Consider the following 11,240-nt stretch of genomic DNA (forward strand, 5'->3'; position numbering starts at 1 on the left):
AGAACACGAAAAGCAAATAAGTGCCATCAAAGAAAATCAGACTATATAACTTATTAAAATTTGTAAGAGATTTAATGGATGAGAAATGCATGTGGAAAGTTTGGCCCACGGGGATATCGATTGGTAATCCCAACCACAACCGGCATGTGCACTTGTTTTCCTCCATCACTTGTGGCTGTTTTCTGTGATATAATATGCAGACTAACTCACTAGCCTCCCAAGTTTCCTTATAAATAGAGGAACCCTCGTGCACTCTAAGCACAAAACAAACTCCACCTGCCCTACACAAAAACTGAAGTCACAAAAAATGGCAGCTCATCCATTGTCTTTGGCATCTATAGCCCTCTCTCTTGTTCTCTTCAACCTACATCTGCATGGTGTGTTGGCTGTTTATGGTAGCTGGGAAGGCGCTCATGCCACATTTTACGGCGGTGGTGATGCCTCCGGCACAATGGGTAAGTCCAAAACTCAAGTGTCATCAATTATTTACCACAGTAAGAAAAAAAGAAGTTTTTAGACAACTAAAATTGCTTATAAGTGAGAGGTCTTACGGCGGTGGTAATGCCTCCGGCACTGAGTATTAGAGTCTAGCAGTATTCTTCTTCACTTGTAAGTGAGAGGTCTTCGGTTTAATTCTTGCCAAAAGCGAATTTGAACCACATTATTGGTAGCCCAAATCCACTCCCCTCACCTTAGTGTAGATAATATCGTTTGTACAAAAAAAAAAATTGCTTATAGAAGTACCGTTTCTATGTATTGGAGGTGATTAAGTTGCAATAATATATATTTTATACTTTTCTATGAGCTGAAGTGTTTCTTGTAGAAATAGTCCAAATGAGTTAAAAACTGAAAGTGTGAATAACATTTTAGTAACGAAACAAAACTATTGATAGACCCCTGGTTGAACGGCTCACCGTGATCCACCGGCCGTCTAAAAAGAGTGTTTAATTTAAGAGTTGGGGTTTGATATTAATTTGATTTGAAATTTTGCAGGAGGAGCATGTGGTTATGGGAATCTGTACAGCCAGGGATATGGAACCAACACTGCAGCTTTGAGCACAGCATTGTTCAACAATGGCTTGAGCTGTGGATCTTGTTATGAAATGATGTGCAACAATGACCCGAGATGGTGCCGTCCTGGATCCATTATTGTTACTGCTACAAACTTTTGCCCTCCTAACTTTGCTGAGTCCAACGACAATGGCGGATGGTGCAATCCTCCTCTCCAGCACTTCGATTTGGCCGAGCCTGCTTTCTTGCAGATTGCTCAATACCGCGCCGGAATCGTGCCGGTTTCCTTCAGAAGGTAGGCCCTGAAGTTAATCACGGTGACATTACTATGGTTATCGGAAATGCAAAGATGTTATGTTATCAGACTGAGAATCTAAATGATTAATTGAGTGAATTCTTTTCTGAAAATTAGTGACTTGATAACCTAGCACGTCAGATATCTGAAAGGCGAACATTAGCCAACTATAATTACAAGTTAACACCTTACAATTTCTTGGCAGAGTACCTTGTATGAAGAAAGGAGGAATAAGATTCACCATCAACGGCCACTCCTACTTCAACCTGGTTTTGATCACCAACGTGGCTGGTGCAGGAGACGTCCATTCAGTTTCAATCAAGGGGTCCAGAACAGGGTGGCAACCCATGTCAAGAAACTGGGGTCAAAACTGGCAGAGCAACTCATACCTCAATGGCCAAGCCCTCTCCTTCCAAGTCACCACCAGTGACGGTAGAACCGTCACGAGCTACAACGTGGCTCCTGGTAATTGGCAGTTTGGCCAGACATTCTCAGGGGGGCAATTTTAGAATTATTCCACTAGACTATTGGCAAAAAATTGTGTATCTATCTGTGTCATTTTTTTCCCTTAAGTTTCTTAGTGCAAAAGAAAGGAGTAGTTGCGAAGTGAAGGTTTGCTGAGGTGAGCTAAAAAACACCCGCTGGGCCTTTCACATTTGAGATTTTCTGCAGAAACGAAATTTACCTCATTCAGGTTGTAATCAATTTCCTCAATTGTAACCTTAATGATATATATAATAAAATATAAAAAAAAGCTTTATTACGGTCGATACATCACTCGATGGAAAATAACTTCTCCGCTATATTTCTGATGTCGATATTTCAAGTCAATCAGTCGATATGACATCGCAGTAGTAGGTAATATTTGATAACTTACCTGCAGAGTCCAAAAGAATACGAGGAAACACAACCCTATCCACACGATCACTTTCAAGTTGTTCTTTTTGGCTGTTGGTAGTAAGTGGTAACTTTTTATTAGAAGTTGGTGTTGTATCCTTTTCAGCAATATAAAAAGGCCCGCATCTAACAAACAGCAGAACATGGCCACGTGGACACGGGCATGTGCTGCAGCAAAGGTTTGTTTTTGTCATGGGGCAACTAATTGTTGTGAAGGGTGACAGACAAATCAGAAACTTGGATAAAAAGAAAGGAACTATCATTTGGAATTTATCTAAGTAAATGGAATAGATTTCGTCTTTCTGAGAAATGTGATCAGATGATCGATAAATGTGATATCTAAACTCTCGAGAAAGTGTGTTGAATTAAAGATTACTTAAAATAGTGTGGAAAAACTTTTGGGATTATTGTCAAACAACGAATGTTGATCCGCTGCAACTAAAGGGATGAGAGCTTCGATTTTTTGAGAAGGAACATGGAAGTGCGAAAAATGATTCTCGCGCATGAGTTTGTACTGGAATCCCACTTCTGCCTGGTCCAATAAAACACCAAATCACCCAAGGGATATGAATTAGAGATAAAGAAATCAACCGAATTTAAATCACTGTTCATACGATTCAAAAATCTGTTCAGAAATCACAAATAACCGTAACAATATCAGTCCAAAATCTTCATAAGGACAATATCTTGTGCCTCGGTACCTTGACTCAGTTTCCACCTATTGGACATCTTGAGAAATGCCAAAGCATGCGAAAAGAAATATAGATGCCACCGAAAACACAACATATATAGTAAGTCAGAAGTCAAAAGTACAATGTATTGGTTAATTAGAAGAGAAGAGGAGGTGGGAGTTTGAAAAGCTTACGTACATTGCATAGTCATAAAAATAAGTTTTCAATCATGAACGTAAAGTGCAAATTCATATTTGATTTTGTGTTGACTTAAATAGTCGTATATGTCTATGTATTTGATTTCAAACGCTATATTTAACTCTTAATTGATGTGCACTGAGAATGATATATCACAGTAGAATCAAATTTAACTCCAAAATTGACTTTAAAGTTTTAACTTTTAGCTATTAGATTTAGAGATAGCCTAACAAATACCAATTTGAATCATAACAAAATAATTCATCTAATAATAATGCAACTGCCTTGAGCCACTTAACTACTTTTAATTGATCTTAACGAGATTGATTCCTTTTGCTGAAGTTTTTACACTTTCTGAAAGACCAATCTATGTAAATTGAATTTTTTCAAACTCGAACACAATTTAATAATTTTGCAAATAATAACCAAAATTCAGGAGCTTAGATCTGTTTTTGCTACCAAATATCAATCAAATTAAAGACTTTCTAGTCATCCATATGTATTTGTATCGAACATGAACAAATTGCCAGGTTTGCTACCAAGTAACATATCCATAATAAACCGTCCTTTTTCTTTATACATGTAGATTATCATAATCTCTCTCACTTCTAGAAGAAACATTCCAGTTGAAAAGAATTTGGTGAAGACACAAGAAAAGTGAAAATGGTTCAACACTTTTAGATTCACAATAAGCACTCCCACGCCACTACTCGAGAAACTCTAAGAGTCCTCTGGTACCTCGGAATAAAACAAGCCTGGGCCTGTAGAACCAAAGGTAATCCGCTGAAGGATGAACAATTAAGTCCACTCGAATTTGTTGGCATCGTATATTTCTCAGCAACGTCCTGAGACATTTGAGACCTTACATGCTCCAACTGAGATGGCCTGATATGACAGCAGCAGAAAAGCTCGCATACTTTGTATGTTGCAATTTTCGCAGCAGGAACACCTCTTTCGTTTCCTAGGCCATTAAAGTTTTCATCCTCAACAGCATTCCCTGCTACCGCTGAGGCAAAGTGAGTTCCACAAATGAAAACATCCCTCAAAGACTCTCGAGAGTAATATCGAGGTCCAGTGAGCTTGCTGCAAAATGAACATTTCATATAGTTTACAAAGTATTAGTATGTACAGAAGCAATTTTCATAAGGATTCGACGTGATCATGGAGTGCCGGCTGTCGACTACCTGACGCCCTCCCCCTCCTCCTTTATCCGGGCTTGGGACCGGCCATGTAAGACATAGGCGGAGTTTATGTACAGAAGCAATACAATTATAAAAATTGGGTAACGCGGAACACACATAGGTGCTATGCACAGCATTCTTGCTTATGATTTAGTTATTGTTTGTTTTCACAAAAAAGAATCACACTTGAAAGTAACAATCGGTTTATATATTTGTACCAGTGACTAGTATATTATGTAATAACTGAAAATTATGGAAACTACCTTGTTGCACCTGAAATTTTTGCAGCCAAAACCTTCATCTTTCTACCTCTGGGGAGGCAGGCCAAAACCTTCATCTTTAAAGCTCAGATTCCACCCAAATCCTACATTCGAACACATCAACAATAATATCACTTTCGATAATTGCTCTTCGACTAAATTTCTCATTGAATCCCAAAAAGTCCCAAGATCTTGAACGTTCTGCTTGGAAAGACACAAAAATCAACAAAAATATCACCCTCCATAATTTCAGCAGTAAAACAGGTACTCAACAGTTAAAGTTACTCAAGCGATATCAGTTACAGACACAAAATTAATAGTATTCAAAGGATGCTAAAAGATTATATATTATCTATTGGAAACACAACACATATAGTAAGTCGGACTTGATTACTGGAAGAGGAAAGGAGGTGGGAATTTGAAAAACTTACATTGCTTAAGTTCACTGCGACAGTAAATTGGCAAAGCGTTGCTTAGCCTTGGCAGAGGGTAGATTCATCAAATTATTCTAAATCCCCAGCTCTCTAAGGGATGTAATGTTCCCCAACCACTCTGGTAAAGCCTCCACTCCCTCAAATAGTCGATACATAAAGCATTTAAATTTAATGAGGCAGAGACTTGAGCTTTGTCCACCCTTTCAAATGTAATAATTCAAGCTGCAATGATCAACCTTGAACATCATGAATGAAGTTGATTCCTGCCAGAACCCGCCAATGGTGAATTTTATCAATTTCAGGGTTGTAAACCTTTTCGCAGATTTCTTAAATTCGCCAAATTATAAAATCCCTAACTTAGTTTGCAACTGACGATTCTTTACCTAATTTCTGCAATAATGCAGGTATTTGACAGTTCATCAAGCTACTTGAGGGATATGAAATGTCGATTAAATAGTCAACTGAATTCAAGTCATTGTTCATACGATTCAAAAATCTGTTCAGAAATCACAAGTAATCATAAAAATATCAGCGCAAAATCTTCATAAGAATAATAATAGACGAAAAGCAATTGCAGTCAATCTATATTTTCTTATTATATGAATATGGTTTTACATGATTAGAAGCATTACTCTTCCAAGTTTCTAACCATGAACGGGTAATTAAGCTGGTGTTTCAACACTTATACAAATGAATTAAAGAAAGTTAACATATCAACTGATGTTGCCGAAATTAAGAACGATAACATGTAAAGGAGAACGCCCACATGGTACCAAAAAAAGAGGCTTTCTAGCTTGATAAGCACTATAACTTAAGGTATATTTTTTGTGAAAAGAAGGTAGAGCGAGAAATTTAATATCTTATGCATCAGTACCTGTACTCAGTTTGCACCCATTGAGCATCCTGAAAAAACGCCACAGCATGCCAAAAGACATATAGATGCTACTGGAAAACACAACATGTGTAGTAAGTTAGAACTCAACAGTACACTGCATTTAGAAGAGAAGAGGAGGTGCGGCTGTGAAAAGCTTACTTGGACTAACTCCAGTGCGGAAGTTGCATCCATGAATATTCAACTGTACATACTCTGGTTTTTCCGCAACTCATTTGTTGCAGTTTCTAAAGGCGTTGCGTAGCTTCAATCCAACTGTTGTCCCAGACTCTTAACTAATTTAAAACAAAATGGAGAAGGAAAACAACTTTGGTTAGTTTTCGAAATTTTTGTGTAGATGAATAGAAGAACAAAAGAGATAAACATTATAACATGTACCCTGCAATTCGATTTCAAAAATTGCAAAACGTACTTGTGATATTTGGAATGTGAGCAATCTTAGGCCAATCTGTGCCGTTGTCCCTGGTGCATTTCTGCTCTAAAAGAGGATGACATCCGGAAATGTCCAGGATTTGTAATTTGGTGAGACGTTGCATAGCTTCGACACTAGGTAAATTCGACAGATTCTTGCAATCTTGAATCTCCAGCTGTGTAAGGGATGTAAGGTTACCCAACCATTCTGGCAAAGTCTCCACTCCGTCAAATGAAACCATCATCAAATCTGTCAAAGAAGTGAAGTGTTGAATCTGTTGAGGCAAAGACTTGAGCTTAGGCCAACCCCACAAGTCTAACATTGTAAGATGCATCAATGATCCAACTCCAAAATCAGGGAAGGAATCGAGTTCCTCCCAGAACGGACCAATTTGTAATTTCCTCAAGCGAGGGAGCCACCGTAGCCCCGCCGGCAGAAATTTTAGCTTTCGCCAATTTCTGATCTCCAAATAGCGAAGAGAATTGAGGTTGTCTAAACTTGGAAGAATCTCTAAATTTGGGAAATCGTTTATTGCCAGCCACTCAAGAGAGACTGGGAATTGCAGCCCGCTCACCCAACTTTCTAATCCTTCACAGTATTCAATCCTCAGTTGTTGAAGGGGTATCATTGTGCGCAAATCTGAAACGCATTTCTCCTCAATACTGCTACTTTGGACACCAAACGACGATAGCTTCGGGCATTCACTTGTATACAATTGCTGAAGAGAGGGAAAGCGTTGTGGAAGAGCAGGTAAGCTCGATAGTTCATCGCAATATCTGATTGTCAACTTCTGAAGAGAGGTGAGAGACGCGCCGCCTTTAATTTCAATTGATGTCAGATTATTGCAACGCCATATAAACAATTCCACGAGAGAGGTGCAGCCTTGAAGCCCACTCAATGGGCCTGACAAACCACTGCAGTTATGAACAACCAATTTCTGGAGAGAGGTGCAGTAGTCTAACCCACTCGGTAATCGTGACAATTGTTCACAATGATAAATCTCTAATCTGCGTAGAGATGCCATGCCCTGTCTAATTGGAATCAATTCTAGATTAGGACATCTGTATATACCCAGGTACTCAAGGAGAGGAAGTGTATCTAGCCCATCCGGCAACTGCCTCAGCTTTTCACAATTACGAATAACCAATCTCTCAAGAGAACCACAAGAACCGAATATATCGGGGGCAAGATCATAATCAATGACTCCAAAACTTTTTAAGTTAGCCATTCCGCTAATCTTAAGCTCCGTAAGATTGGGTAGATGGCCAAGCGGTGGGACTTCTTCACATTTATTGCATCCAAACAACTGAATCTTCTTCAAGTTGTTGAGCTGTAATGGTCTACTCATCATCCACAATGGAAACTTATCGCCCATGAAGTTTTCAATACTTAAGCTCTCTAAATCAGGATGCGGTCGGAGGCCTTCCAGTACATCCCCCTCGTCATTGTTGTCAGTTGTTGACCTATATCTCGTCCATCTGAGTGTCAGATGGCATACTTTTTTCTTGTCCTCTAGTTTAGCTTTTTTTGCTTCTTCTCCATTCTCTACGTGTTCCAGATTACAAACAACTAATTCACCTTTCAATTCTTTCAAGCCAGCCAACTCTTCAATTCGACGACCAATCTTATTACCCACCGAAAAGTATGGTATTGTTCTAAGGCAAGTCAATCGCCTTAACCCCTGTGGAAATTTTGTGCTCTCATCAAAATAAATATGCCTCAGATTGATCAAGTTTTGCAATTCTTTTGGAAACTCTTTAAGGGCACAATTTGTCGCTCTTAACGTCTGTAAGTTATAGAGCTTGCCTATAGAGCTGGGGAGTAATTTGAACCTTGTTTTAGAAATGTCAAGATACCTTAAGTGTTTCAGCCTTTCAACTGAAGTTGGAAACTCTTCAATATTAGCATTACTTAGATTCAAGATGCGTAAAGCTTTGAACCGTGGGAGAATGTTAATAGGAACTTCACCATCATCAGAGACCAGTGATCGCAATTTTCCAGCGCTTCTTTCTGGAATTTTTTTCAGTATAGAAGTAGAAACTCGTGCAACATGTCGAATCTCATCTGTATTATCTATGCCATGGAAGTCTCCTGTCAAGCTTTCAAATCTGGATACAAGTTTTGCCAAATCATGCACAAGATCGTGCATCTTGCATTCGCTAATAATGCCATTATAATCCAATGTAGCATCTTGAAATAAGGAGCTCTGCAATAGAATATCAAAATATTCATTGCCTATATCCTCCATATCTTTACTTTCACCAAGTGAAGGGCGGAGTAGTCCTTGAGCCATCCAAAGTTGAATCAAATTATCTCTTTGAATTTCAAAATCTTTCTTGAATATTGAGCAATATGCAAAACATTGCTTCAATGATGGTGATTCTAAATTGTCAAAACTCAACTTCAAGACTGACATAATTCTATCTTCTCCTTTCGGTAGGTTGTTCCATATTCCACTTTCTTTAAATGACAACCATTCAGCGATACTATTTTTAGTGTGCAAAATGCCTCCCAAAACCTGTTGATTGGATTAGAGAGTTTCTATCACATAATGATTTATAGAGTATAGTAGTTTTAACTGAAGTTGATGAAAAATAAAAAGAAAAATACATGATTGAAAAAAGAGGGTATGGTTATAATCAGGTTCAAAAGTTTCCTAAAACAATGTAGAAAAAACTTGAGTTATAACAAAGTATTCATCCAATAATAATGCAGATGGTCTTTTAATTATTATTACGAAATTGAATGGTTTCAATTATAAAATTTGTACGATATATCTAGAAAAAGTCTGAGCCATGTGCAAAATGTGATACTAGCTTCCGTGTTTGTCAAATTCCCGAAATATCCATTAACTAATGTTGGTTTTTTATTAAGAAAATGTTAAGGGAGACCACACATTTTTTGTATACCATCTAATGCATAAGTGATGTGTACATGTTATATCAAGTAATGAAAAATCAATCTACGTAAATTGTACTTACAAAATTGGAACTCAATTCAATCATCTTGCAAATGATATAACTAAAATTCAAAGGGATTGACGATGTTGATACCAAGTAAAATATATGTGATATCAGATAGCTAATATCTATGATTTGAAATGAAATTTTGTAATGATGATTTTTAAATGATAATTACAAAAATGAATGGCTCTGATTAATATGTTTGTCACAATGCCTTGTCCTAATTTATAAAGTGATGCACCCCCTGGGGTGGATGCAAGTATTGTCCTAATTTATAAATAAAAAACATGTAAAAAATTAAGTGCAAATTCCAAGTTATATGTACATAATAATAATACGTACCTTTGCCACCAATGGAACACCACCACAATTTTCAGCAATTTCCCTTCCAATTGTCTTGAACTGAGGAACTATATGAGCACTGCTATTTGGGAAGGCTTTCTTTTTCATGATGGACCAACATTCGTCCGCAGAAAGTTTTCCCAGATCATGTCGTCGAAGTAGTTTTTCTGAGATTGATGCAACTTTTGTACTACGAGTAGTGACCATGATTTTGGATCCCCCAGCAGATTTAAGCTTAAACAAACATTCCATTAAATTACTCCATTTTTCGGAATCTTCGTTCCAAACATCATCAAGTACGAGTAAGTATCTTTTGTCTTTCAACTCTTCATTAAGGAAGATAAGCAAAGCATTCTGGTTATCTTTCGAAGGGACCTTTGTCGGATTAAGCTGTTCTAACATCTGAAGTAGAATCAAATTGACATCGAAAGTGTTCGATACACAAACCCATATTTTTGCTTCGAAAAACTTGTGTATCAAATCCTCATTGTAAACTGACTTGGCCAACGTTGTCTTTCCGATGCCTCCCATTCCCACAATGGCCATAACCGCAAGATTTTCTTGATTGTATTTGGAGTCGGTCAAGGTTGTAACTATTTTTAACACATCATCTTCCCTTCCAACAGTTATTTCATCTCTGCCAACGAATGCGTTGGTTTGTCTGTCCCATCTATTTCCTCGAGGGGTTGCATCTATTCTCTTGGAAACTAGACCAATGAAAGATGCCTCACCCTTGAGATCTACCAAGGACTGGTTGATGTTCTTAATTTTATGTGCCATTTTCAAACGAAATGCAAATGGATTGGAGAGTGAAAAGAAGTTAAGTACCTTTTTCTTCATATGATTTTGGAGTTCAACTTTACGGCGAACAACTTCGTACTCGAACTCATCCAACACATCGTCAGCTTCATGAGCTATAGCCTTAAGTTTCCTCACCCACTCCTCCACCACCATGACCCGATCTTGTGGTTGATCGGAAACAGCTTGCAAGAAATCCTGAATGGTGAGTAATGAATGGTGAAGCCGTTTTAGTTCAGCTTTGAAACCCCAAGCAAGACTGAGTTCTTGAGCAGCAAGTGATGCCACCTTCGACAGTATACCCTCAACAGAAAAAGTAAACACAGCTCCTGCAATCTTCCCTTCCATGCCGATCGATTAAATTTTCACTCAATTTTCTCTCGAGTGGATGGAAGGAAATACAAATGATGATGTGATGGCTTACACCAAACGCTTGTTTTTATTTGGCATGATCAGTTCTATCAGAATCCAAACCTGCCTGTCAAACACATATAATTTAATTCCCACAATAGTCTAAAAAAGCGGCCAAAGCTGGCAAGGCTAGTGCAAGTGGTGACCGATATCTCTACCGACTAAAATTAATATCCGCCTTTCATTCACGATTCATATAAGAAAAATGCTATGGTGATTATTTTAAAAGAGTGCTCGTTACCTGATTAAAACAAAAGCGAAGACTCTTTACAAATTTTTTATTTACTTTTTGTTTTTTCATAATAATTTATAATATTAGTATGAAAATTGACTGTTGAATTGTAAAGTGATAAAGAATAGATAAAAAAATCTAATTTTTAAGAGAGTTTTTTTATCGTGTCACTTCATATAATTTATTCATTTCTTTTCTTTACCAATTTCTCTCCCCCGACCTCTTCTCTCTGAATTTATACTG

General features: G+C 37.7%; 2 protein-coding genes across 8 annotated transcripts; one reads left to right on the forward strand and one right to left on the reverse strand.

Annotated features, from left to right (window-relative positions):
• Positions 1 to 244: 244 nt before the first annotated feature.
• On the forward strand, positions 245 to 2,078 carry LOC126590668 (expansin-A4-like). Its single transcript, XM_050256148.1, has 3 exons — positions 245 to 455; positions 994 to 1,306; positions 1,512 to 2,078. Exons 1-3 carry the CDS (start codon positions 308 to 310, stop codon positions 1,813 to 1,815), a joined length of 765 nt encoding a protein of 254 aa, XP_050112105.1. The 5' UTR covers positions 245 to 307; the 3' UTR covers positions 1,816 to 2,078.
• A 1,443-nt stretch (positions 2,079 to 3,521) lies between these two features.
• On the reverse strand, positions 3,522 to 10,850 carry LOC126590669 (disease resistance protein RGA2-like). Of its 7 annotated transcripts, none has more exons than XM_050256155.1 (9): positions 9,557 to 10,849; positions 6,252 to 8,769; positions 5,981 to 6,114; positions 5,822 to 5,892; positions 5,331 to 5,443; positions 4,945 to 5,210; positions 4,527 to 4,714; positions 4,062 to 4,155; positions 3,522 to 4,021 (listed from the first exon to the last, which is right to left on the reverse strand). In XM_050256155.1, exons 1-3 carry the CDS (start codon positions 10,700 to 10,702, stop codon positions 6,086 to 6,088), a joined length of 3,693 nt encoding a protein of 1,230 aa, XP_050112112.1. In that variant the 5' UTR covers positions 10,703 to 10,849; the 3' UTR covers positions 3,522 to 4,021; positions 4,062 to 4,155; positions 4,527 to 4,714; positions 4,945 to 5,210; positions 5,331 to 5,443; positions 5,822 to 5,892; positions 5,981 to 6,085. The 7 variants fall into 7 exon arrangements, with proteins under 7 accessions (XP_050112112.1, XP_050112113.1, XP_050112111.1 ...); XM_050256156.1 differs by having other exon boundaries at positions 4,517 to 4,714; XM_050256154.1 differs by having other exon boundaries at positions 3,522 to 4,155; positions 5,822 to 5,889; positions 9,557 to 10,850.
• Positions 10,851 to 11,240: the final 390 nt, after the last annotated feature.

The sequence above is a fragment of the Malus sylvestris genome, chromosome 11 (genome assembly GCF_916048215.2).
Source record: "Malus sylvestris chromosome 11, drMalSylv7.2, whole genome shotgun sequence".
Taxonomy (NCBI): domain Eukaryota; kingdom Viridiplantae; phylum Streptophyta; class Magnoliopsida; order Rosales; family Rosaceae; genus Malus; species Malus sylvestris.